This window comes from Corylus avellana, chromosome 6 (assembly GCF_965113065.1).
Source record: "Corylus avellana chromosome 6, dhCorAvel1.hap1.2, whole genome shotgun sequence".
NCBI lineage: Eukaryota > Viridiplantae > Streptophyta > Magnoliopsida > Fagales > Betulaceae > Corylus > Corylus avellana.
In genome coordinates this window covers 29,956,988-29,982,885 of record NC_142495.1, presented here as the reverse complement: position 1 = coordinate 29,982,885, position 25,898 = coordinate 29,956,988, and the positions used below count along the sequence as shown (strand labels likewise).

Here is a 25,898-nt window from a genome sequence, read left to right as displayed (position 1 = left end):
GGTTAGGTTAGTTTAAGGGTTTTTTATGCCTCTTAGACTAACTTTTAGGCCACTTAAACGAACTTTTTGAGTGTTAAAAGCACTTTTAGGCCCATTAAACGCAATCCTAAATAGACCCTTAGACTTAAGGTTTGTTTATTTATTTATTTTTAAAACTTTAAAAATACGCTCAATCTCCCTACCCCATCAGTCAGCCATCTCCGCCGCTCCAGGAAACCTTGTTTGCTACTAAACATTGCTGACAATCAATTCCGCACCACCTCCGAAGTTTGTTACACGACCAATTGGACATAAATTTGGATGGCATAAAGCTCTTGCGTCTCTCTCAGATGTATCAAGCTTTACATAAAGAGCAAGTGTTAAATCACTATTTATCCCAAAAGCTTAAGCCGATAGAAAACTGTAAATTTAATCATTTAATCAATATTTTAATACTTGTAAGCTCAAACTTATTTTTTTTTATTAATAAATGAGCCCATTTCTGAAAAGGTTCTATAAATCATGCTTTATGCGCCGGCAAAGACTCACTTCAGGACAGGAAATCCCAATTACAAAGGTCCACAACCATCTATGCTGTATTCCTTGGACCATGCTTAATCAGTTGGAGTGTTAAAAAACCACCAGTCGTGTCAAAATCCAGCATAGAAGCTGAGCATTGGTCCATACAACAGCACTTGCAGAACTCTACCGGCTCAGAATGCTTTTTCAAGAACTTCAGTTACCACTTGCATCTCCTCCCAACTCTGGTGGAATAACATTCAAGCATTATCTTCCGCTTCCAATCCGGTATTCCATGCACATACCAAGCATATTAAATTCAAGCATATCAAAATTCATTCGTGAGAAAGTTGTTCACAAGGATCTCTCTACGGAATACATTTCCACAGTTCATCAACTTGCTGAAATATTACAGTCCACGATAATGCAGTTGCAGTCCCAACAATCTGTTAAATATCTGTTTAGTTAAAGTTTTGTTTGCGTGTGTATCAGATTTGTAAAATCAGTTTCCAACTCTTTTGTAATTATCTGAAGTGTACATATCAATTAATATAAATTCAACGTGGGAAGATTTTAAGTTGCCACTTCCAATTCCTCCTATTATTTTTCAGTTTTACCTGTACGAATTAAGCAAGTCATCATATTTACATTTTGTCATCTCTAATCTTTCATTTCACAAATAAGGAGGTTATCCGAAGTAAAAGATCAAAACAAGCTTGAAACAGAGTCTTAGATTGCAAATAAAGTCATAAATTTCAATACCACATGCATAAACAAGGAATTCTAGCGAATAATCATGTTTCCCAAAGTTGGCAAATGGAAAGTACCTGTTTAGCCTTGCACAACAGCAACAGTTATAAACAGATATTTGCCATGTAACCCATTATACATATATATAAAAGCCAATGTCCTAGGCGTTAGACTTCCACAGATTCCATTGCAATTAAATCATATATTTTTTTTGCCTTGCATAACAATTGCCCTTGTTATCTCCACATTGAGATCTGGTTCCTTGTGTGCAAAATGAGCATATCGATCTGAGAAGACTATATCATTTGCGTTGTTGACAATGAAGTCTACAACTGCTTTCTTCAGGGATAGATAGGAACAAATGACTGAAATCTCCAAAGCATCAATAGCAGTCGATGAATTCAAGCACCTAAGCATGTGACGCTCACAAAACTTCCGTAAGTATGGGATGCCGTACTTCTCAGCAGCTAGTGACAAAGACCGTACATGCTTCTCCACTTCTTCTTCAGGCAAGCTCCCAGTATACAGAAACTCCAAAAAACAGTTGAGCTCGTCATAGTTGAACTCTTTCATCGGTATTATGCCATTTGGTGGCACTTCACATATGGAGTTTGAGCCTAGCATATCTTTAAAAAATTCTGTTCTAGTTGCCTATAACATAATAAACAAGATAAAAATGATCAATAATATGATTTTATCATTTTTGTGAAATCGGTAATACAGTTGGCCCTATAATAAAAGTAAGGTAAACTAAGTTACAACAAAATCTTAGAACCTATTAAAATCATACCGCAAAAAGCTTAAATCATTTAATTAATATCTTAACATTTTCTCTCATATGTGTGGGACTAAACAAAACAAGAAACGTTTTAACTAAAATGGAGAAGGCTTCAAACTTAGGGCTTTTTGTTATGGTAATAAAAGTCTACAGGGGATCGTGCATGGCAGATTTCTATTGCTTTAGTGTCATTTAGCGTAGGCGTTTTTCTCCAAAGGATTGTAGGAGTTTATCTCCAAACATGCAGATTGTAGTTTTCCTATTTAAGTGAGTCAATAATAAGAAGCCATACAGAAACTAATTCCTAAAACTTGTGTTTGACAAGAGGACTAAGATCCTCTATATCTTACCGCTAATTCTTCAACTTAGCAAAATAGGCCGGAAGTAGAAGCTCCATCCAGCTTCCTATCTGGTTGAGAGGTGAGTAAACACTTTTGCTTTGATATTATGTTAAAAGAATAATGCTAAATAATGTTCTAAATGATATGAATCTTGGACGCTCTAGCCACGTCAGCATGAAGTGCTCTCACGCCCCATCGGCACGTGAGGCACATTGACGGTGCGTGTGACCGTTCTGTAACAGTGATCAGGAATTTTCGAATTGGTTCTCATCAAGGTTGAAAGGTGAAATGGGTTGTGTTACTTTTACGTGGAAACCAAATTGTTTGAGATTCGTTCTAATGTTCAAGGAGGCATTCAATTGGAGGAGAAGAGAAGAAGAAAATCTCGATCAGTGATCATAGCCTGGCCGACCATTTTCTGGTTAGTAAGCGCATGGGATTATTTGACAAACAGTGACACGGTACGCAAAAATTGGAGGACGTTTTGGTTTGGTTGCTTCGTGTATGTGATGCAGAGAAGAAATAATTCACATGGTAATTTCTTGGAGTTGTTAAAAGCTTAAATCATTTAATTAATATCTTAACATTTTCTCTCATATGTGTGGGACTAAACAAAACATGAAACATTTTAACTACAATGGAGAGTAAGGCTTCGAACTTAGGGCTTTTTGTTATGGTAATAAAAGTCTACAGGGGATCGTGCATGGCAGATTTCTATTGCTTTAGTGTCATTTAGCGTAGGAGTTTTTCTCCAAAGGATTGTAGGAGTTTATCTCCAAACATGCAGATTGTAGTTTTCCTATTTAAGTAAGTCAATAATAAGAAGCCAGACAGAAACTAATTCCTAAACCTTGTGTTTGACAAGAGGACTAAGATCCTCTATATCTTACCGCTAATTCTTCAACTTAGCAAAATAGGCCGGAAGTAGAAGCTCCATCCAGCTTCCTATCCGGTTGAGAGGTGAGTAACACTTTTGCTTTGATATTATGTTAAAAGAATAATGCTAAATAATGTTCTAAACGATATGAATCTTGGACGCTCTCGCCACGTCAGTATGAAGTGCTCTCACGCCCCATCGGCACGTGAGGCACATTGACGGCGCGTGTGACCATTCTATAACAGTGATCAGGAATTTTCGAATTGGTTCTCATCGAGGTTGAAAGGTGAAATGGGTTATGTGTTACTTTTACATGGAAGCCAAATTGTTTGAGATTCGTTCTAATGTTCAAGGAGGCGTTCAATTGGCGGAGAAGAGTAGAGGAAAATCTCGATCAGTGATCATAGCCTGGCCGACCATTTTCTGGTTAGTAAGCACATGGGATTATTTGACAAACAATGAGACGGTACGCAAAAATTGGAGGACGTTTCGGCTTGGTTGCTTTGTGTATGTGATGCAGAAGAGAAATAATTCACATGGTAATTTCTTGGAGTGTTAAAAGCTTAAATCATTTAATTAATATCTTAACATTTTCTCTCATATGTGTGGGACTAAACAAAACATGAAACATTTTAACTAAAATGGAGAGTAAGGCTTCGAACTTAGGGCTTTCTGTTATGGTAATAAAAGTCTACAGGGGATCGTGCATGGCAGATTTCTATTGCTTTAGTGTGTCATTTAGCGTAGGAGTTTTTCTCCAAATGATTGTAGGAGTTTATCTCGAAACATGCAGATTGTAGTTTTCCTATTTAAGTGAGTCAATAATAAGAAGCCATACAGAAACTAATTCCTAAACCTTGTGTTTGACAAGAGGACTAAGATCCTCTATATCTTACCGCTAATTCTTCAACTTAGCAAAATAGGCCGGAAGTAGAAGCTCCATCCAGCTTCCTATCCGGTTGAGAGGTAACACTTTTGCTTTGATATTATGTTAAAAAAATAATGCAAAATAATGCTAAATAATGTTCTAAACGATATGAATCTTGGATGCTCTCGCCACGTCAGCATGAAGTGCTCTCACGCCCCATTGGCACGTGAGGCACATTGACAACGCATGTGACCGTTCTGTACCAGTGATTAGGAATTTTTGAATTGGTTCTCATCGAGGTTGAAAGGTGAAATGGGTTATCTGTGTTACTTTTACGTGGGAACCAAATTGTTTGCGATTCATTCTAATGTTCAACGAGGCGTTCAATTGGGGTAGAGGAAAATCTCGATCAGTGATCATAGCCTGGCCAACCATTTTCTGGTTAGTAAGCGCATGGGATTATTTAACAAACAGTGAGACGGTACACGAAAATTGGAGGACGTTTCGGTTTGGTTGCTTTGATTATGTGATGCCGAGAAGAAATAATTCACATGGTAATTTCTTGGAGTTGTCTGAAGATTGAGGTAAAGGGCATAGGATATTTGTGATAATATTGAAGGGTACTGAGGGGAAGGGATGGGAAGCATGCCGTGTACAATTATGAAGGCTGAAGCTGTATTATGAGAAGCAACGAGAAGTTGAGTCACCTGTTGGGGTATCAACGGGGGAGAAATCGTTAGGGCAGACGAGTGGGGTGCATAAGGCGAACTCACCGGTGGGGATCCAAGCTCAGGGATCGTATGCAGAGGCGGTGGTAGGGGTTAGAAAGGAAGAAAAACAACCGTCGCCACAAAAGGCCACAGCCGACGATCTCTACAACGGAACCCACACAGCCGATGATGGGGCCTCAAAGTTCGTTCATGAAGGTGTGAAATCCATGGACCCTGTGATTGTTCCCAAGGATCACGCTCTGCAACAGATTGAGATTCTAGCGCCTCACAATAAGGAAGGATATACGCGTGGCTTAAAGGAGATTTTGCTTTCCTTACAAAAGGAAATAGCTAGTTGTTTGCATATGCTGGAGATGGGCTGGGGGATAAGGGGAAGGGCATTCAGCTGGGTCAAGGCAATGTGGAGAAAGGGATGAAGGATTGGGCTAGGCCCTGTTCAGTCCAAAACATCGTTGGACCCAGTTGGCAAGCCCACACAAACGCAACCCAATAATAGGTATAGCAAAATTTATGTCCGTAGATGCTTACCCAGACAACAAATACGTTGGCGCCCAAAACCCGTGGGTCGAATGGAACAATTGGCGACCAAGGAGCCGCCGGAGAGTAGCCAGAGTAGGATGCCGGAGTTGATAATAAGTGTACCTGACTCAGAACATGCCGACAAGAGCATCGGTCACTCGAGGAGACCCAGCGATGGAACTCTAATGCTAGTAAAGGCAGGGACAGGAAGATTGGAGGCGGTGATCGCATCTGGGCAAGTCGGAATCAAACCAGAGATGGCCGAAAAGGGTGTATCCCTTCTAACATAACCCATCGGAGCCAACGTAAAGGGTATGGGTCAACCCTTGGGTCAGGAACCGCAGGCAATACTCCACACAAACCTCGCCGGCGACTCACAGTTGATTGTCGAAGACTCGCAATGGCCCAATAAGGTTAGTGGAGCACCGGCGGTAGTAGATAGTGAGGGTCAAATGATGACTACAGGAAGTGTGGATGAAGGATGGGAATTAGTAATCACTGGGGAGGAAGGAAATTTGGGTGAGGGTGAGTAGGACACTGCAGTGGTGGTATTTACAGGAGTTGCAAGGGAAGGACATGCGATGTTGGATATTGAACCTCTGGCAATTGTGGGGGAACAGGAAAGGAATTCACCAATGCCTACAAAGTGGGTGATTGAGAGAGTGAAAGACCTTTGCTATGCTTTGGGACTATCCTATGATGGTCATGAGGAAGAAATGATGACTCTTTTCTCTGATATTGAAGCTAAAAGAGACGGGAGAAGAGTGGAGGCAGTTATTGATGTAAGTGAAAAGTCTGGCAATAGAGGAAGCCGCGAGTTAAAGCGGTTGGAGTGCTCAGTCAATTATGATGGGAAAGGAGGTTAGTCATCTTGGATTTTAGGAAAAGGGAGGGATGGTAAAGGTTTTTTATGAACCCAAAAATAATTACATGGAATGTGCGAGGTATGAATGATGTCGAGAAAAGAATGCAAATTAGGGGGTGATTAAGGGAGTGGAAAGCTGATATTGTTTGTTTGCAAGAGACAAAAATGGAGGCGATTAGTAGGGAGGTGGTTGGTAGTGTGTGGGGGTGCAGGCATGCTGATCGGGTGTATTTGGGTTCGAAAGGAGCGTCAGGAGGTATATTGTTAATGTGGGATAAGCGAGTGGTTGAGAAGATAGATGAGTGTGTGGGGAGCTATGTGGTAGCTTGTAGCTTCAAAAGTGTTATAGAAAATGTATAGTGGGCGTTTGCAGGGGTTTATGGGCCAAATGATGATGTGGAACGTAGAGACTTGTGGGCTGAATTGGCTGGTTTGATGTTTTGTGAACCTAATGTAGAACAAGTCCAAAATTTGAGATGTCTGTTGCTCTGTTTTGAAGCGGTATCGGGATTGAAGATCAACATGTCTAAATCTGATATTACAGTGGGAGAGATAGATGATGTAGAAGGGCTGACTAGAATACTTGGGTGCGGGGAGGCTTCGTTGCCAATTACGTACTTGGGGCTTCCTTTGGGTGTACATTACAAGGCATCCCATATTTGGTCTACTATTATTGCAAAAATGGAGACTAAATTGGCGGATTGGAAGAGGATGTACTTATCAAAGGGAGGTAGGTTAACACTAATCAAAAGCACCCTCTCAAACTTACCAACAAACTCCCTATCTCTATTCCCTATTCCAGTGGGAGTGGCAAATTGTCTCAAAAAACGACAGAGAGACTTTCTGTGGGGTGATTGGGGATGACTTTAAGTATCATTTGGTGAACTGGTCACAAGTGTGTACGCCAATGAAGTTTGGGGGGGTTGGGGCTGCGATACTTGATTCAATTTAATCATGCTTTGATGGGAAATGGTTGTGGAGGTATGCGACGGAATGAGAGGCATTATGAAGGAAGTTAGTGAAAATTAAGTATGATAGTCATATGGGTGATTGGTGCTCCAAGGAGGTAGGGGGAACGTATGGAGTGGGAGTGTGGAAATGTATTCGAAGGGGGTGGGAGGGCTTTGCACAACATGTGCGATATGATATAGGAGACAATATGAAAGTACTTTTTTGGCATGATATGTGGTGTGGGAAAAGCCCTCTAAAACTCGTGTATCCAGCATTGTTCAATATTGCACGTAATAAGGATGCGTGGGTGAAGGAGTACATGGAGAGACTGAATGCTACTCTTCATTGGAATGTCCAGTTTATTCAGCCTGTGCATGATTGGGAATTGGAGGGGGTATTGCGCTTCTTTGCATTGTTGTATTCCCAAAAAATCAGATTTGGAGGTGAGGATAAAATTTGTTGGGTTCCGTCCAAAAAAAAAACTTTGAAGTGAAATCCTATTATCAGTCTCTCTCTACATCGACACAGGTGTTTGGTCCTTGGAAGAGTAGTTGGAAGGTGAAGGCTCCCTCAAGAGTGGCTTTCTATGTGTGGACGGCGACGGTAGGAAAAATCCTCACTTTGGATAATTTACAGAAGATGAATGTTATGGTGATGAAGTGGCGTTATACGTGTAAACACAGTGGAGAGTCCATTAACCATCTACTCTTGCATTGTGAGGTTGCGATTGAATTATGTAATATGTTCTTTCAACTTTTTGGAGTGAGTTGGGTTATGCCGCGAAAGGTGAGTGATAACATGGGGAGTTGGAGGGGACAATTGGGTAACAGGCATGCTTTGCACATATGGAGGCTCATTCCCATTATGTGTGATGTGGTGTCTATGGTGAGAATGGAATGCACACAGTTTTGAGGATAATGAGTGTGGCATGACTGAGTTGAGGAAGTTGGCGTTACATATTTTGTTCTCTTGGAGAGTGACTTGGTTGCACTCGCATGAGTCTACTTTTTCTGATTTCTTATAGCTTTGTAAATCTTTTTCTAATCAGTAGGAGTTTCTTTCTATACATCATGTATACATAGATTGTGCCCCTCTGCGTGTTTGATAATATACTTATCTCGCTTTTAGGCTCGATTCGTATATTTTTATTAAGTAACAAATAATAATATATAGTCAACATTACATAATGATACACAAATATATTATATATTATAGTAAAAATAATAAATATTTGATATTATCATTAATCATTTTATCATATGATATAATCATATTGTACAAGTTATTGTGTCATATGATATAATCAATGCATTATAATTAGATACTTTATTTTTAGAAAACGTATATCACATGATCTTAGATCTAAAGATAGTATTAATATGAATTGTGAGATAATATGATCATATAATTTAAGTATGAGTGCATGACTATTAGATTATGAGGAATTTAGGACTTAGAGTTTGAGCATTACCATTAGATTATAAGTTCAATTAAAAAAACGTTAATAAGTTAATATGATAATAATTTAAATCATTAATTTTATATATATATATATAGACTTATAGTTATATTATATGCATATTGAATAATATAAATGTATAACATTAATATTTAATCATATGATTCAATGACAATTCAAATTCATGTACAATGTCAACGTGATTCATATAATATAAAATTAAGTAATTGGCATTGGATTTAACAACGTGTTACTAATAAGTTATAACCATAATTGAAGTATTAATGTATTGTCATTATAATTACATGATCAATTGATCATTAAATCATATGATTATATAATAACAAATTATACAAATATAATATTACATAAATATACAAATTATACAATAATTAAGTACCTATAGACTTAGTTCCAAATTTCTAATATATGTTATAAGTCCATATACATTATAAATTATAATTATACATATATGCATATTGAATAATACAAATGTATAAGATCAAACGGGTCCCATGACTCTCTCTAGACGAGACCCTCTCTCTCTAGAAGTGTTCTAGATACTTCGTTGATCTCTCTAGCGGAGGCGCGTACAGGCGCGTTTCTGCTAGATTCTGTGGATTAGGTTTAAAGATGGAGCGTCGATTCTTGGTGGAAGCTAAATCTTTCTTTTTCTCGGTGAAGGATTCGAAACTTCATCTGGAGGAAAAAAGAAAAGTGTTCATAGGGGTGTGAGTCATCTTGCATCTTCTTGGTTGGTGGATTCGTTGGAGGCATGTCTGTTTCCGGTGAAGGAGGATTTTGCCAAGGCTTACCGGGAGGATGGGAAGGCGCTGATGAGGGTGGACGTAAAGGTGTCATATGGATCCCGGAAGGCTGGAATGGGCAAGGTTGGTGGCGGTTTGCGGGTGAGTTGCGTCTGTTGATTGTGACAAAGGACGAAGGGTTAGATTCGGAGGATCCTAAGGTTCCCTCGTCGGCGGGTTTGTTTACTGGGCGGTCGTTTGCAGATGTGATTCGTGCGGCGTCTGGTGTAGAGGTAAGGAAAACGCTGAAGCTCATGTCCTCTTGCCTCCTCGATGTTCTGCCTTTTTCTGTGGAATGCCTTATGAAGGGTAGCGATGGTGATGAGTCGCATATGGCGGTGGACTGCTATGAGTTGGAGATGCCGGTGTCGATAATCGCTCAGAGATTGTCTAGGAGGAAGAAGAAGGGTGACTCTCTGGCGGCGGCTACTGCAGGGTTAAGAAGGAGGAAGATGAAGAAGGGCTTTTTAGTCAATTGGTGGGTAAAGAAGTATCTAGGGTTTGATTTGATCCGGTTCCTTGACGGGTTGAGCGTAGATCCGGGTTTGAAGCAGGATCCGGGCTCGAATTCGAATCCAGGTCTGGATATGGATTTGGGCTCGAATTTGGATCCAGGTCTGGATATGGATCCGAGTTTGGGTATGGATCCGGATTTGGATTTGGATCTGGGTTTGAATTTGGATATGGTTTGAATTTGGATCCGGTTTTGGGTATGGATCAAGTTTTGGATTTGGACCCGGGTTTAGATTTGGATCTGGATTCGATTCTGGACTTAGAACCGGAGTTCAGCGCGGTCCTAGTCTCTGTCTCACCTGAGAATCAGCTTCCTTCTCCTATAGCGATTCCTACGACTATCTCTGTTTCTCCGGAGTTCGGCTCAGTGCTGGTGGTTTCCAATGGATCCTCCGACAAGCTTGTGGATCCGGCAAGTTCCCCGAGCTTGGCGACTACGGACTTTGGTCGGAAAACTTCTCCGGCTACTCCTGCGGCTGTTTATGTTTCTCCAATGGTGGCAACTTTTGTTCCAGTGGCATCTGTCTCGCTTGTGAATCAGCTTCCTTCTCCTCCTGCTGTCTCTGTTTCTCCGGCTTCTGTCTCTGTTCCTCCGATGGAGGCTTTTGTTTCGCCAGTGAAACATTTCTCTTTTCCTCCAGATTTGGAGGATGCTCCTATAAATCCTACACCTGTGAAGGTTCTGTTAGACAAACATTCCAAGTCCACTATGGGGTATTCGCGGCGTGCGAAGGATAAGGATGCTAAACAGCTGCATAAGAAAAAGGTGTTGCTGGGGGTGAGGGGCGATGCGTCGAAGTTTGCGAGATGAAGCCTAGTCGTTGGAATGAGGAAAGTCTTTTGAATGCCATCGATGAGGAGGGAGATCACAACTTTTATGCTCCTAAAGTCAAGGGTAAGAGCGAGCTCAAGAATTTGGAATGCTCCGTTAATTTTGAGGCTAGGGGTGGTGATTCGAGTAGGTTTAGGGATGTGGGGTTGTTGGGTTCTACGGGTTAACCTTTGTGTAGGGTGTTTCTTGTGGGTGTTTGATTTCGAGGGTTCTTGGGTGGTTCTTCTTGGGTCTCTTGTGGGTGCTCTTTGGGAGCTTAGGGCTTTGTTGGGTGCTTCTTGGCACTCCCTTTATATGCTTCTTGTGTATTAGGGTTGCGCCCCCTTGGCGTTTTGATATATACAACAATTACTTATCAAAAAAAAAAGATCAATACTTAATCATATTATTCATGTACAATGACAATGTAATTCATATAATATCAAATTAAGTAATTGGCATTTGATATATGTTATAAATTATAGGGATTTAGGTACACATTGACCAATTTTGCATTTATCCCTAAAATATAATTATACATATATAATAATTTTTTATTCCATTTTTTAACCCTTTTTTGAAGTTCTTAGTTCTTATAATTAAACCGATGTCGTTTTATACTTAAGCCATTTCTTAGTCAAAACTACGTCGTTTTGGACTTCTATAACCATTTTTTACTTTCTCATTTTTTTTTTTTTTCTTTCTTCTAGAAACTCTTTTCTTTTCTCTCTCATGTCTTCATCTTCTCCCTCCCTCCCTCCCCCTCCCTCTCTCTCTCTCTCTCTCTCTCTCTCTCTGTGTATTGGAAGATCACAAAACCCAGTACATCAATTCATTCACAAAATAAACCAAACCATTTTTTTTTCTTCTAAAAGGACATTAATTTCATTTGCAAAAGACCCCGGGGCAGACCACTTTCACAATCTTCACTGCACATAGATTATCAGCCAACAAAGGAACAAAACCAGGGTATGGTTTCCCGAAAACAACAATCGATCTAATCAAAGAGCACAAAAATTAATCAAATTTCAGAACTAAATCGAAAATCTAAATCCAAAATATGAGGAATCAACGACGATGGCTCAACAAATTCAGTGAGGGCCGGTTTAGCTTTGCCCAGGCGCTGCCCACTGCACGACGATGGTGGCTCAACAAAACATGGACACTAAGGTTTTGGATGGCAGTTGCTTGATCGGAGATGAAGAAAAGAAAATAGTAGGGGAAAGAAGGGTTGGGCTGCTTGTGGAAGAAGAAGGCAGCGAGAGCATAAGTACCAGAAGCGTAGAAATAATAAATAGGAAGGTTGAGATCTTTGGCTATGGGAAGAACAATACAGTTACTTACATATAACTAAAGTCCCACATCACTAAGAAAATGAAACCGCCCAAGCTTTTTTTCTATAAAAGGAGGCATACCCTTTCTTCCTAAAACCAAGCCAACTTATTGAGTTGCTTAAAATCCAAGCCAGCAATTGGGTGTTGAGTTGAGCCTTTTTGGCTCACTTAATATCCAAGTTTGAGCTTGGGCAAGCCGGCTTTTTGAGTTGTTTTAAGTTGCTTAAACTTTAAATTTTATAAAAGAAATAAAAGTTGAGTTTGTCGAGCCAAGCTGGCTCATTTGGCTCAGCTTGCATTTTTTTGCGAGCCCGAGCTCGAGCAAGAGTTAGTCCTTGGTGAGCCGAGCTTGAGCTCATTTTTCAGGCTCGTGCATGGGCTCGGCTTGAACTCGAGTATAATTTAAATGAGCTGAGCTCGGACAGGCAAAGCTCGCCCAAGCTCAACTCGTTTACACCCCTAATAAAAATGTAGTGTATAACACAAAAAATTATTACTTATCCCAAAAGTTCAAAATGATAAAATAAATAATAAATTTAATTATTTAATTAATATCTATCACTAAAATCTTTTAACAAAGTATCAAATTACTCAAGATTTTAACATAGAATCCTTAATTATCGAAAAAACCACTCCATATATACATGCAGGCCAGAGAGAGACTAACCAGTAAGGCTCGATGTGCAGGTATGGGAGACCCATTATTTCCTGGCTCGAGTTGGATATCGGTGTGAATTTGATCTTCAAGTGCAGTACCAGAAGCCAATCTGTGATACATCATCTCCTCATGGAGAAAGGGGAACCCATTTCCAAAAAACTGAAGAGAAACAAGAAATATGCCAAATATGAATATGAAATTAGTTTTTCTTTTCTAATAATTATGAATATGAAATTAGTAAAAGGAAGGTTTTATTTCAGCACTGTTATTTGGCAGCTTGATCATGTCTTACGTTTGTATTTACAACTTTTGGCGCTAACTTCGCTTACCTTTTAGGGTTCTTGCAATATTTTCAAATGTTAGGTGGCCAACATCCTCCTTCACTTGCGGAGGATGCAAAAATAGCCAAAATGCTCACATTTTAAAAAAAAAAAAAAAAAAAATTGAAATGAATTTAGTAAAAAAAATAACAAACCTCTCTCCCTAGTGCTTCAAACCTCCTCTTGCAAGCTGCTACCACCCTCTCATTGGACTGTTGCAGAAAGAATTAAGAAACAAACTTATATAGCAATCATCTGGATTGAGAATGACATTTACAATACAAGAGCTTTGACCCGCCGGGTCTGGTGACACAACGTTTTATCCATACAAAGTTTCTAAAAAGTAGGTTCTCTATAAGGAAATACAATAATTGTGTAAACTCTCTCAAATATTGTAGAGAGGTTCGTTGTCTATATATAATTACTGCTGTACAGAGTTTGTGTTTAACATGAATACAATCCGTTAACAATGGAACTCGTCCTCATCCTTATCTACATTTGAACTTGAATCTTTACATTTCAAAGATTTGTTATGATCTGGACTGTCATTCGAATGTTGAGTTGGTGTAGGAGATAATATATTCAAATTATCTCTCAGAAACCTATAAATCTGCAAAAGTATATATCTTGAGGCATCAATCGAAAATTCCTCTAAAAGATTAAATTCAGGGTTTTTGCAATTACATTTAAAATTTTCAAATGGTAGGTGGCCAAGATCCTCCTTTAGAACTTTCAATTAATTCCTAGCTGAGGATGCCGAAATACCCAAAATGCTAACATTTAAAAAAAAATTAAATTAAATGAATTTAGTAAAAAAAATAACAAACCTCAATTTTCAATGCTTCAAGTTCCCTCTCGACAGTTGATCGCATTCTCTCATGAGACTGTTGCAGAAAGAATTAAGAAACAAACTTATATAGCAATCATATGGATTGAGAATGACACTTACAGTACAAGAACTTTGACCTGCTGGGTCTGGTAACCCAACGTTTTATCCATACGAAGTTTCTAAAAGCTAGGTTCTCTATAGGGAAATACAATAATTGTGTAAACTCTCTCAAATATTGTAGAGAGGTTCGTTGTCTACATATAATTACTGTACAAAGTTTGTGTTTAACTTGAATACAATCAATTAACAATGGAGCTCGTCCCCATCCTTATCTACATTTTAACTTGAATCTTTACATTTCAAACTATTATTCCTATAATCTTTATATTTCAAAGATTTGTTATGACCTGGACTGTCATTTGGCTGTGGAGTTGGTCTAGGAGATAATGTATTCATATTCTCTCTCAGAAACCTATAAATCTACAAAATTAGAGATCTTGAGTATCATTCGAAAATTCCTCTAAGAGATCAAATTCGGGGTTTTTGCAATTACATTTAAAATTTTCAAATGTTAGGTGGCCAACATCCTCCATTAGAACTTTCAATTAATTCCTAGGGAGGATGCCGAAATACCCACAATGCTCACATTTAAAAAAAAAAAAAAAAATTGAAATGAATTTAGTAAAAAAAAATAACAAACCTCTCTCATTTGTGCTTTAAATCTTGCAAACTCCGTTGCAAGGCCGGACTGTTGCAGAAAGAATTAAGAAACAAACTTAAATAGCAATCATCTGGATTGAGAAGGGCAATTACAGTACAAGAGACGGGTCTGGTGACCCAACGTTTTATCCATGCGAAAGGAAATACAATAATTGTGCAAACTCTCTCAAATATTGTAGAGGGTTTGTTGTCTATATATAATGCCGTACAGAGTTTGTGTTTAACATGAATACAATAAGTTAACAATGGAGCTCGTCTGTCATTCAGCTATTGAGTTGGTGTAGGATATTATCTCTCAGAAACCTATAAATCTACAAAATTAGAGTACATATCTTGAGACATCAATCGAAAATTCCTCTAAAAGATCAAATTCAGGGTCTTTGCAATTACATTTAAAATTTTCAAATGTTAGGTGGCCATGGCCAAGATCCTCCTTTGGAACTTTCTATTAATTCATAGCTGAGGATGCCAAAATACCAAAATGCTATCATTAAAAAAAAAAAAAAAAAAAAAAAAAAAAAAAAATTGAAAGGAATTTAGTAAAAAAAAATAACAAACCTCTGCTATCCATCCTTCAATCTCCAAGTTGTAAGCTATCATCATCCTATCATGGGACTGTTGCAGAAAGAATTAAGAAACAAACTTATATAGCAATCACCTGGATTGAGAATGACACTTACAGTACAAGATTATATATAGAATGACCCAGCGTTTTAAGTTTCTAAAAAGTAGGTTCTCTATAAGGAAATACAATAATTGTGTAAACTCTCAAATATTGTAGAGGGTTAGTTGTCTATATATAATCACTGCCGTACCGAGTTTGTGTTTGCCGTACCAAGTTTGTGTTTAACATGAATACAATCAGTCCTCATCTAATCATCCTTATCTACATTTGAACTTGAATCTTTACATTTAAAACTATTATTCCTATCATCTTTATATTTCAAAGATTTGTTATGATCTGGACTTTCATTCGGCTGTTGAGTTGGTGTAGGAGATAATGTCTTCATATTCTCTCTCATAAATCTACAAAATTAGAGAACATATCTTGAGACATCAATAGAAAATTTCTCTTTATTTCCTCATTTTATCACTGTAGAATCCTCACTTTATCCTCTAAAAGATCAAATATATGCTATCTACCAGGTTCGATCTTAGGAACTTTAATAATGATACCATGATAAATTACCACTAATCCCATAGGAAAAGGATCCTCTCCATTTCACTTGAAATGGAGAGGATCCATTCAGTGCATTTAGGAAGGCAATATTGTCCATTTGTTTTTCACGGAAACCACTAGCAGAAAAACGACGACAACAAGCAACGCAGATCAAAATTGACATCAAGGACCAGTCTGTTGAACAATCTAAACAAGTAGTAATAGTAGAAAAAAACCAGGAAAAAAAGAGAAAACTCCCCCAAAAAATTAAACGAAAATTTCATGCATACAAAGAGGTCAATTGCATAATTAACCGAAACCCAGATCCAAAAAAGTGGTATAGAAAACCCAGACCCAACAAGTTTTCATAAAATTAATGAAAGTAGCTAGATAGAGCTTGCCTCCCTCTCGTTCGGGTCGCTTCCGATTTCCATTGATGAACTTCAGCAAGGAACAAGAAGCTCAGGGTTTTAGCTTACTATATTGTTCTTTCTATATGAGGAGTCTGCTATGCGGCGGCCAAAATTAGTCGGACATACGTTAAAAAAAATATATATATATTTTTTTTAGTTAATTTTCTATGAGTTAATATTTAGTTTCTAATTTTTCTATGAGTTAATATTTAATTTCTAATGTTTAATTTTTAATGTATCAAAACTTGTTTTTGGATTCAAAACTAAAACTTAAAGTGGAAGGTTAACCCATTAGGGATGGTATCATCCAAAAGGGATTTGATCATCTTAAATTTAGTGCTAATGCTTTAAATTTGATGCTAATATCTTAAATTTGGTACTAATATCTCAAATTTAGATTTCTCTTTAATATCTCTTCTTTAATTAAAAAAAAAAAAAGAAAGAAAAAAGAAGCAAAATGTCTAACACTTGGATGCCTCGACTTGGCAGCCAGAAATCTCTATTATTTCTATATATATATATATATATATGCTTGAAAAAGACAACAGGGGAAGATTTCAAATAAATTAACTCAATACAAAATAATAATAATAATTCATCCAAAATGACTGTTTTATCCTTCCATTTAGAAATTTGTCGGAACATTTTAATCTTTTAATTAGATTAATTATTGTTATACCCTTTCTAAATTGTATTTTTTGTTTTAAAAAAAAAACTCACAAAAATACTTACCAAACACACCCCGAGTTCTTCCTCTTCCAATTCCACAGTAGACCCATCCCTTTTCGATTTTGTTAGTGTTAAGTCATTAATAGGCCACATAAGGCCCAACAGACTTCCGGACTCGGCCCAAAACATAAGCCCCTTCAGGACAGAATCCGAGTCAAGACCTGGTTGGCCTACCGAGGAATACTCGGCAATCATCTCCTAAAGAATACTCAGGAACCTATTCCCGGGCAATACTCGAGAAAACACGAATACACATACATATCCTTTGCCCATAGTCCACCATACTCAGATACTACACGTGGACTCTCGGGAAGTGTGTTGTGCAAATATCTACCTAAATTAATAGGTAAATAATTGTGCGTTTTACTCGTAAGTGCACAAAATCAATATTGTAGTATATGGTGCAAGTACGAGATCATTCCTACGAGGATTGTTAAATTTTGCTTAAAATAAATTTCGTAAGTAAAACAAAACAAAGATTGATTTTGAGTTGATAATAATAAAAAGGTAGGGCTTTGATATCTACCACTAATCATGCTTATATAATATAACAATATGTCAATGTTTTAATCATGTTATGCATATATAATGTTTGTCAACCTAAGGGCATAGGTGTAAACTCTTTAAGCTATATATTTTCCTAAGCAACGAGTTAGGCATGAGTGTATACTCTAACTCTTTTCTTTCTTAAAGGATCTAGCATGGGTATATACTCTAACTCTTTTCTTTCTTAAAGGATTTAGCATGTGTGTATATTAAGTTGTTATTTAAGAAAGCATGAATCTATGAAAATCGACAAACACATGGAACTTAGAGCATGGGTGTAGACTCCCGGTTTTCCATGTTAATTAACCCAATAACTCGGTGTGAATTTCTTTTGTTACTCTTATTAAAACCCAAGACTCAGTCATCCAAATTGATTTAATTAACTAGTTCATACTACATGCATATGTTGATCGGACAAACACATATGAGGAATTCATGAAAATAGGAATTAATCAAGTTAAATATCACAACATGATCATCACAAAGGCGCCAATATTGAAATATCAAATAAACATAATTAGGGCTTCAATCTAGCCCTACTAAGAAATTTAATTACACATGAGTTTGATGTTAAACATCTTCATAAAATAAAGTAGAAAGGAAAAGAATAAACCCGAAACTTGAACTTGAAGAGCTCAAATTCTTCTCATTGGAAATTGCGTGTCTATTCTAAAGGTTTAGGGGTCTATTTATAGGCCTTAGGAATACTCTAGAAACTCTAAAAAAACGTAGGGTTTGAACCCTAGTTCGCACAATGTTTCAAAACCCTAAAATAAACACTTTCCATAAAAAGGTTGCGACTGGCTTGCTCTTCACGCACGAGTGCGCTCGATCGATCGCAGGACTGCGATCGATCGTCTGTGCTGGGCACTCGATCGCAGGTGCGATCGAGGCTGCTTCTTGTGCACACGAGCGCACGCCTTGCGCTCGTCTTGGTCCTTACCTGTAGTGCGCTCGATCGCAGTGGAGCTGCGATCGATCGCACTACTAGAGCCTCCAACTTTTTCCAAAATTGTTCTTTAAGCCCGATACTTCCGAAATCGCTTCATTTTCTTCCAAAAGCCTACAAAAACATAGAAAGCATGTAAAAGAACTAAAATGGCATAAACTAACAAAACTAATGAATTAACAAATATAAGTTAATGGCTAAAATATGAATATTTTGGCGCTTAACACACCCCCAAACTTACATATTGCTAGTCCCTTAGCAATACGAAATTAAAAACCAAATGGAACAACAGAAAACAAAAAGATAAGTCCATCTTTCGTGGGATGTACGATTGCACAACAAGCTTTTTAAACCTCTAGGAATTCCCTAGAGGACGAGTGAAGTCTCGTAAGGGTTTTCCGGGAATGTTACCCACAAACATCATGCAAGAGTTCATGTTATCCAAAAATTAAGGTATCACTCAATACCATGATTTTCATTAATTAGTAGGCTTAAAAAGATGAACTTCATATTCACAATGAATTTGAATTTTAAAGTTTAATTACTTACAAAAGACATGCTAAGACATCACAAGTTTGAAAACAGTTTAAAGTGAACTAGCTCATAAATATGAAACTTCCAATTATTTCAATGTGCAATATCTCAATATCTCAAAGTTCATTGAAATCCATATTAGAACGAATAACTATGGCATATATATATACATATTTTTTCTCTTTTTCTTTTTTTCTTTTTGGTCAGGTTGTGCAATGTTTAGTTCCCTTAAGCTTTCTAATTGACCCATGTAACGAGTATTAAGGCAATGACTCTCAAACCAGGTAGTTTTAGGGCATTAGGTGTAAAACACCCATAAGGACTTACTGACTAGAGTCAAAAAGGCTACAAAACCAAATCAAAATTCTTCACATTTTGACGTGAATACTCAATTTTTTGAGGCAAGAGATCCAGTTATTTAGTGAAAAGCTTATCAATGATTTTTTTTTTTTAATTACATATATATATATATATGCTAAAGTATCCATCTAATACATCATCCAGTTTCACCCAAGATATAGAAACACACACATCAGACTTCATGTCATACTTCACAATTTATGTGTTAATGTGCTTGTAAGATCAAATCAAACATGTGAATCCTCAACTGTCCTAAGCAAGTAACCAAACTGAAAAATTTTATCATCAAATCATGTGTTCAAAATTTTAAGCACACCAATAAAATCAAACCACAATTCTTTCAGATCAACCAAAATTTTAAGGTAAACATGAACATGCATACATTTTTTTTTTTTTCAAACAACAAAACTAAAACTAAAAAAAAAAAACATGAAATTGGGATAAAGTGTGTGTAAAGTGTTCTCATACCCACAAACTTAAATCACACATTGTCCCCAATGTGTTTATAACATGAAAAGAATTTACTAGGGATATGGATAAAACTATCTGGAAGAGCATGGCTCATAGCACACCCCCAAACTTAAATCGAAGCACACTTGTCCCTGCAAAATAAGACACGAAATCGATTAAAAGGAAACAAAACAAAACTAAAGATAAACATAAAGATTAAGTGAAAAACAAATAAAACAAAATAGCAAGATAAACTATGGGGTACCTCTCATGAGCGCTAAGTTTATCGTCTTCAGCCATATTGTAGTTCCCCTCTCATTGTTGTCCCGAAGAAGATGCTCCTGATGGTGGTGGCAATCGGTGTAGAATGGACCGCATCAGTTCTTATGAGTTAGTTAATCTTTGGTTTGTCGAGACTCTCTCCTCCCGAGCCTCCCGTCTTTGATCTGCTAGCTCTCGTTGGAGTCTTGCCACTTCTTCACTGATAGAACGATATTGTGCTACGCGCAAAGTGACAATCGCCTCCTCTTCTGCTACTTCCTACTCAGCTGCAGGTTTATCTTCTGCCATAGGCTCGGCCTCAAACTCTTCCGCTTCAGCTGCTGGTGCTTAAGGTACCCTTGGCATGTATGAACAGCTTTGATTCCATTGTCGAATGCCAAACCGCGGGGTCTGGGTGACTGGTTCATGTTGTGCCAAATACCCACCTAAATTAATAGGCAAATACTTGATACGTTTTACTCGCAAGTGCACAAGATCAAACGATAGTATAGTAGGCAAATACGAAATCATTCCCACGAGGATTGGTAAATTATGTTTAGAAATAATTTCCTATTTAATTAAACATATAAAATTCAATTGTCACGATTGAATTTAATATAAAGGAATAAAATTAAAGATAAACTAAAACTAAAAAGGATTAGAGTTTTGATATCCACCACTAATCAGACTAATTAAGATAATAATATGCCAATGCGCCAATCATATCGGTATATTTAATGTTTGTCAACCTAAGGGTATGGGTGTCTACTCCTTAAGCTATTGATTTCCCTAAACAACGAATTAGGCATGAATGTCTACTCTAATTCTTTTATTTCTTAAAGGATTTAGCATGGGTGTCTACTAAGTTATTCTTTAAGAAAACATAAATCTGTGGAAATTGACAAACACATGAGGCCTAGGGCATGGGTGTCTACTTCCGGTTCCTCATGTTGATTAACCGAAGAACCCAGTGTGGATTTCTTTTGTTACTCTTATTAAACCCAAGGCTCAATCATCCAAATTGATTTAATTAACTAGTCCATACCACATGCATATGTTGGCCAAACAAACACATATGAGGAATTCAAGATAACAGAAATTAATCAAGTTAAATACACCAAAATATAATTGTAGCAAATGCGCCAATATTGAAATCACAAATAGACATGATTAAGGCTTTAATCTAGCCCTAATTAAAATATAAACTATATAACAAAAATAAAATGTGGAAGAGAAGAAAAACCAAAACTCCTTTTAATCTAGCTTTCAGTTCATTTCCAAAGCTTGTGCCTCTTTCTCCACACTTATTCCTAGAAGTTAAGAGGTCTATTTATAGACTTTAGAAATCCTTGACACACTAGTAAACTTATAAAATTCGTAGGGTTTTAGTCTTATTACAAGTGGAACTTGGAAAACCCTAATATGGAAGGGAAAGGGAGTCTAGCCGCTTCTGATGTGTCACCTGCGCACGGGTGCGATCGATCGCTACCCGTGTAGACGTGCGATCAAGATTCTTTTGTTGTGTGCACGATCGCACATGGCCGCACTCACTGCTTATCTTCTCTGGTAGTGTGCTCGATCGCAGGGTCCTTGCGCTCGATCGCACTGTCAGGAGCTCCAATTTTTCCCAATTTCTCTCATTGAGCCCAAATCTTCCAGATTTACTTCATTCTCTTCCAAAAGCATGGAAAACACATAAAATAACTAAAATAGCACAAATTAACAACACTTAAGGAATTAACACACATTAGTTTAATGGCTAAAATATGGATATTTTGGCATTTAACACACCCCTAAACTTACATATTGCTAGTCCCTTAGCAATACAAAACTAAAAACAAAATGAAAAATAGAAAACAAAAAGATAAATCCATCTTTCGTGGGATGTACGATTGCATTTAGCATATGCAACAAGCCTTTTAAACCCCTAGGAATTCCCTAGAGGATGAGTGAAGTCTCGTGAGGGTTTTCCAAGAATGTTACCCACAAACATTATGCAAGAGTTCATGTTATCAAAAAACTAAGATATTACTCAAAACCATGATTCTCATTCATTAGCAAGATTAAAAAGATAAACTTCATCTTCACAATGAATTGGAATTTTAAAATTTAATCACTTACAAAAGACATGCTAAGGCATCACAAGTTCGAAAACAGTGTAAAGTGAACTAGCACAAAATTATGAAGCTTCCAATTATTTCCAATGTGTAATGTCTTAATATTTCAAAGTTCATTGAAATCCCTACAACAATGGCATATTTTTATTTATTTATTTTATTTGTCAGGTTGTGCAATGCTTGGTTCCCTTAAGCTTTCTAATTGACCAATATAACGAGTATTAAGTCAATGACTCCCAAACCAGGTGGTTTTAGGGCATTAGGTGTAAAACACCTCTAAAGACTTATTAACTCGAGTCAAAAAGACTACGAAACCAAACTAACCATGACATTAACCAAATCAAAATTCTTCACCTTTTAACGTGAACACTCAATGCTTTGAGGCAAGAGGTTCAGTTGCTTAGTGAAATGCTTATTAATGATCATTTTTTTTTTTTTTTTATCACACACGCACACACATAAATCATCCAATTTCACCCAAGACATAAAAGCACACACATCATACTTCCATGTCATACCCCACAACTAGTTAGACCTTGGATTGCAAATAAAGTCTCCATTTGGTTTCAAAGTTGTGCTTAAACAAGGAACTCTAACAACCAGATGACCCAAAAGCTATTCCGAAAGTTGGAAAAATATCTGGAAAGACAAAGTGTTGTATCAGATAACTAATGTGTTGTATAAGAGGGGTGATTTTCTTGTCGGAGGAATATAAAAACATTATAAACTCTGAAAGTTTACACAAATCTCATCCCCACACACACATACACACATATATATATATATATATATATATATATATATATGAGTAATTATAAAAACTCAACTTTTGTACAACTGAACTGGTAGCGCGTCCAAAAAACCATTGAATTTATGGGCATTTTCTAATTAAGGTTGATCCAATAGTTTATGAGCATCCCACATCAACTAGTTGTATAGGAATTGTATAAGAGTTGAGTTTATAGTATTGATCATATATATATATATATATATATATATATATATATATATATATAAAAGCAATTCAAAGGAACAGGAAGGGAGAAGATTATAACATATTAAAACACATAAAAAGGGATGGACAACCCAAAAATAAGTCTCAATACAACCATAACAATGCTGTAAAACCTAAAACAAAAGGAAATGGACCACCAATTATAACACATTAAAACACATAAAAAGGGATTTAACCCAACAATAAGTCTCAATAAAATAGGATCCCCCATTCTCTCTGACATTCGGAACAAAATGGAAAGGATACGTGATACACACTCACCTTTTCCTTATTCTATTAGACTGCTGTAAAACCTAAAACACAAGGAACAAAAGGAAATGGGGGCCCAACACTAAGGATTGTTGACCATTGTTGCCCAACGAGGCAACCTGGACTTGAAACTGTTACGGTTTGAGTAGCACATCCATACGTGCTTATAAAGAAAATAAAACAAACATTCTTCTCCATCAACACCCCTACGGTGAACTCAATTGTTTTTGGCTCCCTTAACCAATGACCTTGTTATCTGCACGGCGAGATGGGCGTTGTTGCGTGCAAATTCTTCATATCTAGCTGAGAGAGTTATATCCTCCACATTTTTGACAATGAAGTCCAAAGCCGCCTTCTTCAGGGATGTGTAGGAAAAAATATCTGAGATCTTTAAAACATCAAGAGCATTGGATAAATTCAAAGACCTAAGCATGTGACGCTCACAAAACTTCTGTAAGTATGGGATGTCATACTTATCGGCTGCTTGTGACAATGAGAAGACATGCTGGTCCACTTTTTCTTTAGGCAAGCTCCCATTATAAAGGAACTCTAGAAGACACTCGAGCTCTTCATGGTTGAACTCGGGCAGTGTTATGGTGTCCTCTGGTGTCGCTTTACATACATCCGATTCTAGCATATGCTTAAAGATTGGTGATCCTGATGCCTATAACATAATATACAAAAGTATTATGATCTCTAATTATTTTTTTATGAAATCAATAATGCAGTTGACCTTTAATAGTTCATACTAAGGTAGAAATTTTTTTTGATGAGTAAAAATGTATATATATCAAAAAACCCAAAAGGACGCAACACAATTACACAGGGAGTATAAGAAGAGAGCGCCTAGTAGCACCCAAGAAAAACCCTAAGCTCACAAGGAGCACCCACAAGAGACCCAAATAGACCCGCCCAAGAACCCTTGAAGCAAACATCCACAGGAAACACCCTACACAAAGGGCTACAACCCAACACGAAAGCACCCTTAAAACCCGCCCAGAGCACTACAAGGTAATAGTCCCCTTAGTCCCAGGCCACACAAGCGTTAAACTAAGATCCTCTTTCAACTCATTCAGCCATGCTACCTTTCGATCCTCCTCCTCATCGCCCTCCAACATCATTGAAGAATATTAAGTTTTAAATAAAACATTAGAACCATAAGTTTTTTAATGAACTATAATACATTTTAACATAGAGATATTTGGTTTTTAGAGTAACCAGTCACTATAAATGACAACAGAGAGAGAGACTAACCAGTAAGGCTCTATCTGCAAGTATGGGAGATCCATTAATTCCTGGCTTGAGTCGTATATAGGTCTGAATTTGACCTTCACGTGTAGTAAAGAAACCTGCCCTGAAAAAGCTAACCTCCTCTTTGAGGAAGCTTACCTCCTCTTTTAGTTCATTTTCCCTATCTTCCATCTTCCGGGAAACATATTCGAGCATCTGAAGAGAAACACAACAAACATATCCCAAAGATAAATTATGAAATGGTAAAAGGTAAGTTTTGTTTTAGCATTGTAATTTGACAGCTTGATCATGGCTTCCGCTTGTATTTATAAGCGTTTTTTCTCTCCTTTTACGTATAATAAACAAAAAAAATTGTAATGATCCAGGGAAAAACAATAGTCACATTTGCAATAATATCCCAAAAGGACTAAGTTAATTTAGAGCTTCCCTAAAATCCCTTATAAGCTCAGTTTCACCTACTAACTAAGTAATGTGAGACTTAACACTCATGACTATCTTTATAAACCACCCACTCTATGTGGGCTACTTCTCATCTTCCTAATGTAAGATCGGAGTTTTACAAACTCTTCTTTAAACTTTTGACATCCCCGTCAGTGTCACGTCATGCAGTGTTCAAGTACCACATAGTGTTACAATCTGGTTTTGATACCATTTGTAACGACCCAAAGAAAAGCGCAAGCTACATCTGCGCTATCACCCCAAAAAGTTAAGTCAATTTGGAGCTTTCCTAAAATCCTTCATAAATGCTAGTTCCACCTAGTAAATAAGCAATGTGAGACTTGACACTCATAACTATCTTTATAAATCACCCACTCTATGTAGGCTAACGACCCAAGAAAAAACACTAACCAAAATCTGGGTTATCACCCAAAATGACCAGTCAATTTAGAACTTCTCTAAAATTCTTTATAAAGCTCAGTTTCACCTAATAACTAAGCAGTATGTGACTTAACACTCATAACTATATTTTAGAAATTACTCACTCTATGTTGGTTACTCTTCATTTTTCCAATGTAGGACTGAGGTGTTAGAAAATCATTATCATGTTTGACATCTAAAATCTCTTGTTGAATGTAGCATTCGCCCGTTTATATCTGAAGTTACAATCGGTTCTTAGCACAAATTAGGGACATCCCAAAAGAAAGAGTTCCAGATATGGGTACTTGTGTAGTCTTTCAGTAGTAAATTGGATAAGAAATGACAGACCTTTTTTGTTTGTTTGTTTGTTTGTTTTTCT

The 25,898-nt window shown here is 37.2% G+C and overlaps 2 protein-coding genes across 2 annotated transcripts; both read right to left on the bottom strand.

The window, feature by feature from the left end:
- Nucleotides 1–1,446: 1,446 nt before the first annotated feature.
- On the bottom strand, nt 1,447–17,124 carry LOC132188143 (BTB/POZ domain-containing protein At1g01640-like). Its single transcript, XM_088517724.1, has 7 exons — nt 16,933–17,124; nt 15,187–15,243; nt 14,609–14,656; nt 13,907–13,963; nt 13,235–13,291; nt 12,769–12,918; nt 1,447–1,899 (listed from the first exon to the last, which is right to left on the bottom strand). Exons 1-7 carry the CDS (start codon nt 17,122–17,124, stop codon nt 1,447–1,449), a joined length of 1,014 nt encoding a protein of 337 aa, XP_088373850.1.
- Nucleotides 17,125–23,568: 6,444 nt separating this feature from the next.
- LOC132186812 (BTB/POZ domain-containing protein At3g56230) lies at nt 23,569–24,996 on the bottom strand. The gene is made up of 2 exons (XM_088517774.1): nt 24,665–24,996; nt 23,569–24,074 (listed from the first exon to the last, which is right to left on the bottom strand). The coding sequence occupies exons 1-2, from the start codon at nt 24,854–24,856 to the stop codon at nt 23,628–23,630; spliced, it is 639 nt and encodes a 212-aa protein (XP_088373900.1). The 5' UTR covers nt 24,857–24,996; the 3' UTR covers nt 23,569–23,627.
- Nucleotides 24,997–25,898: the final 902 nt, after the last annotated feature.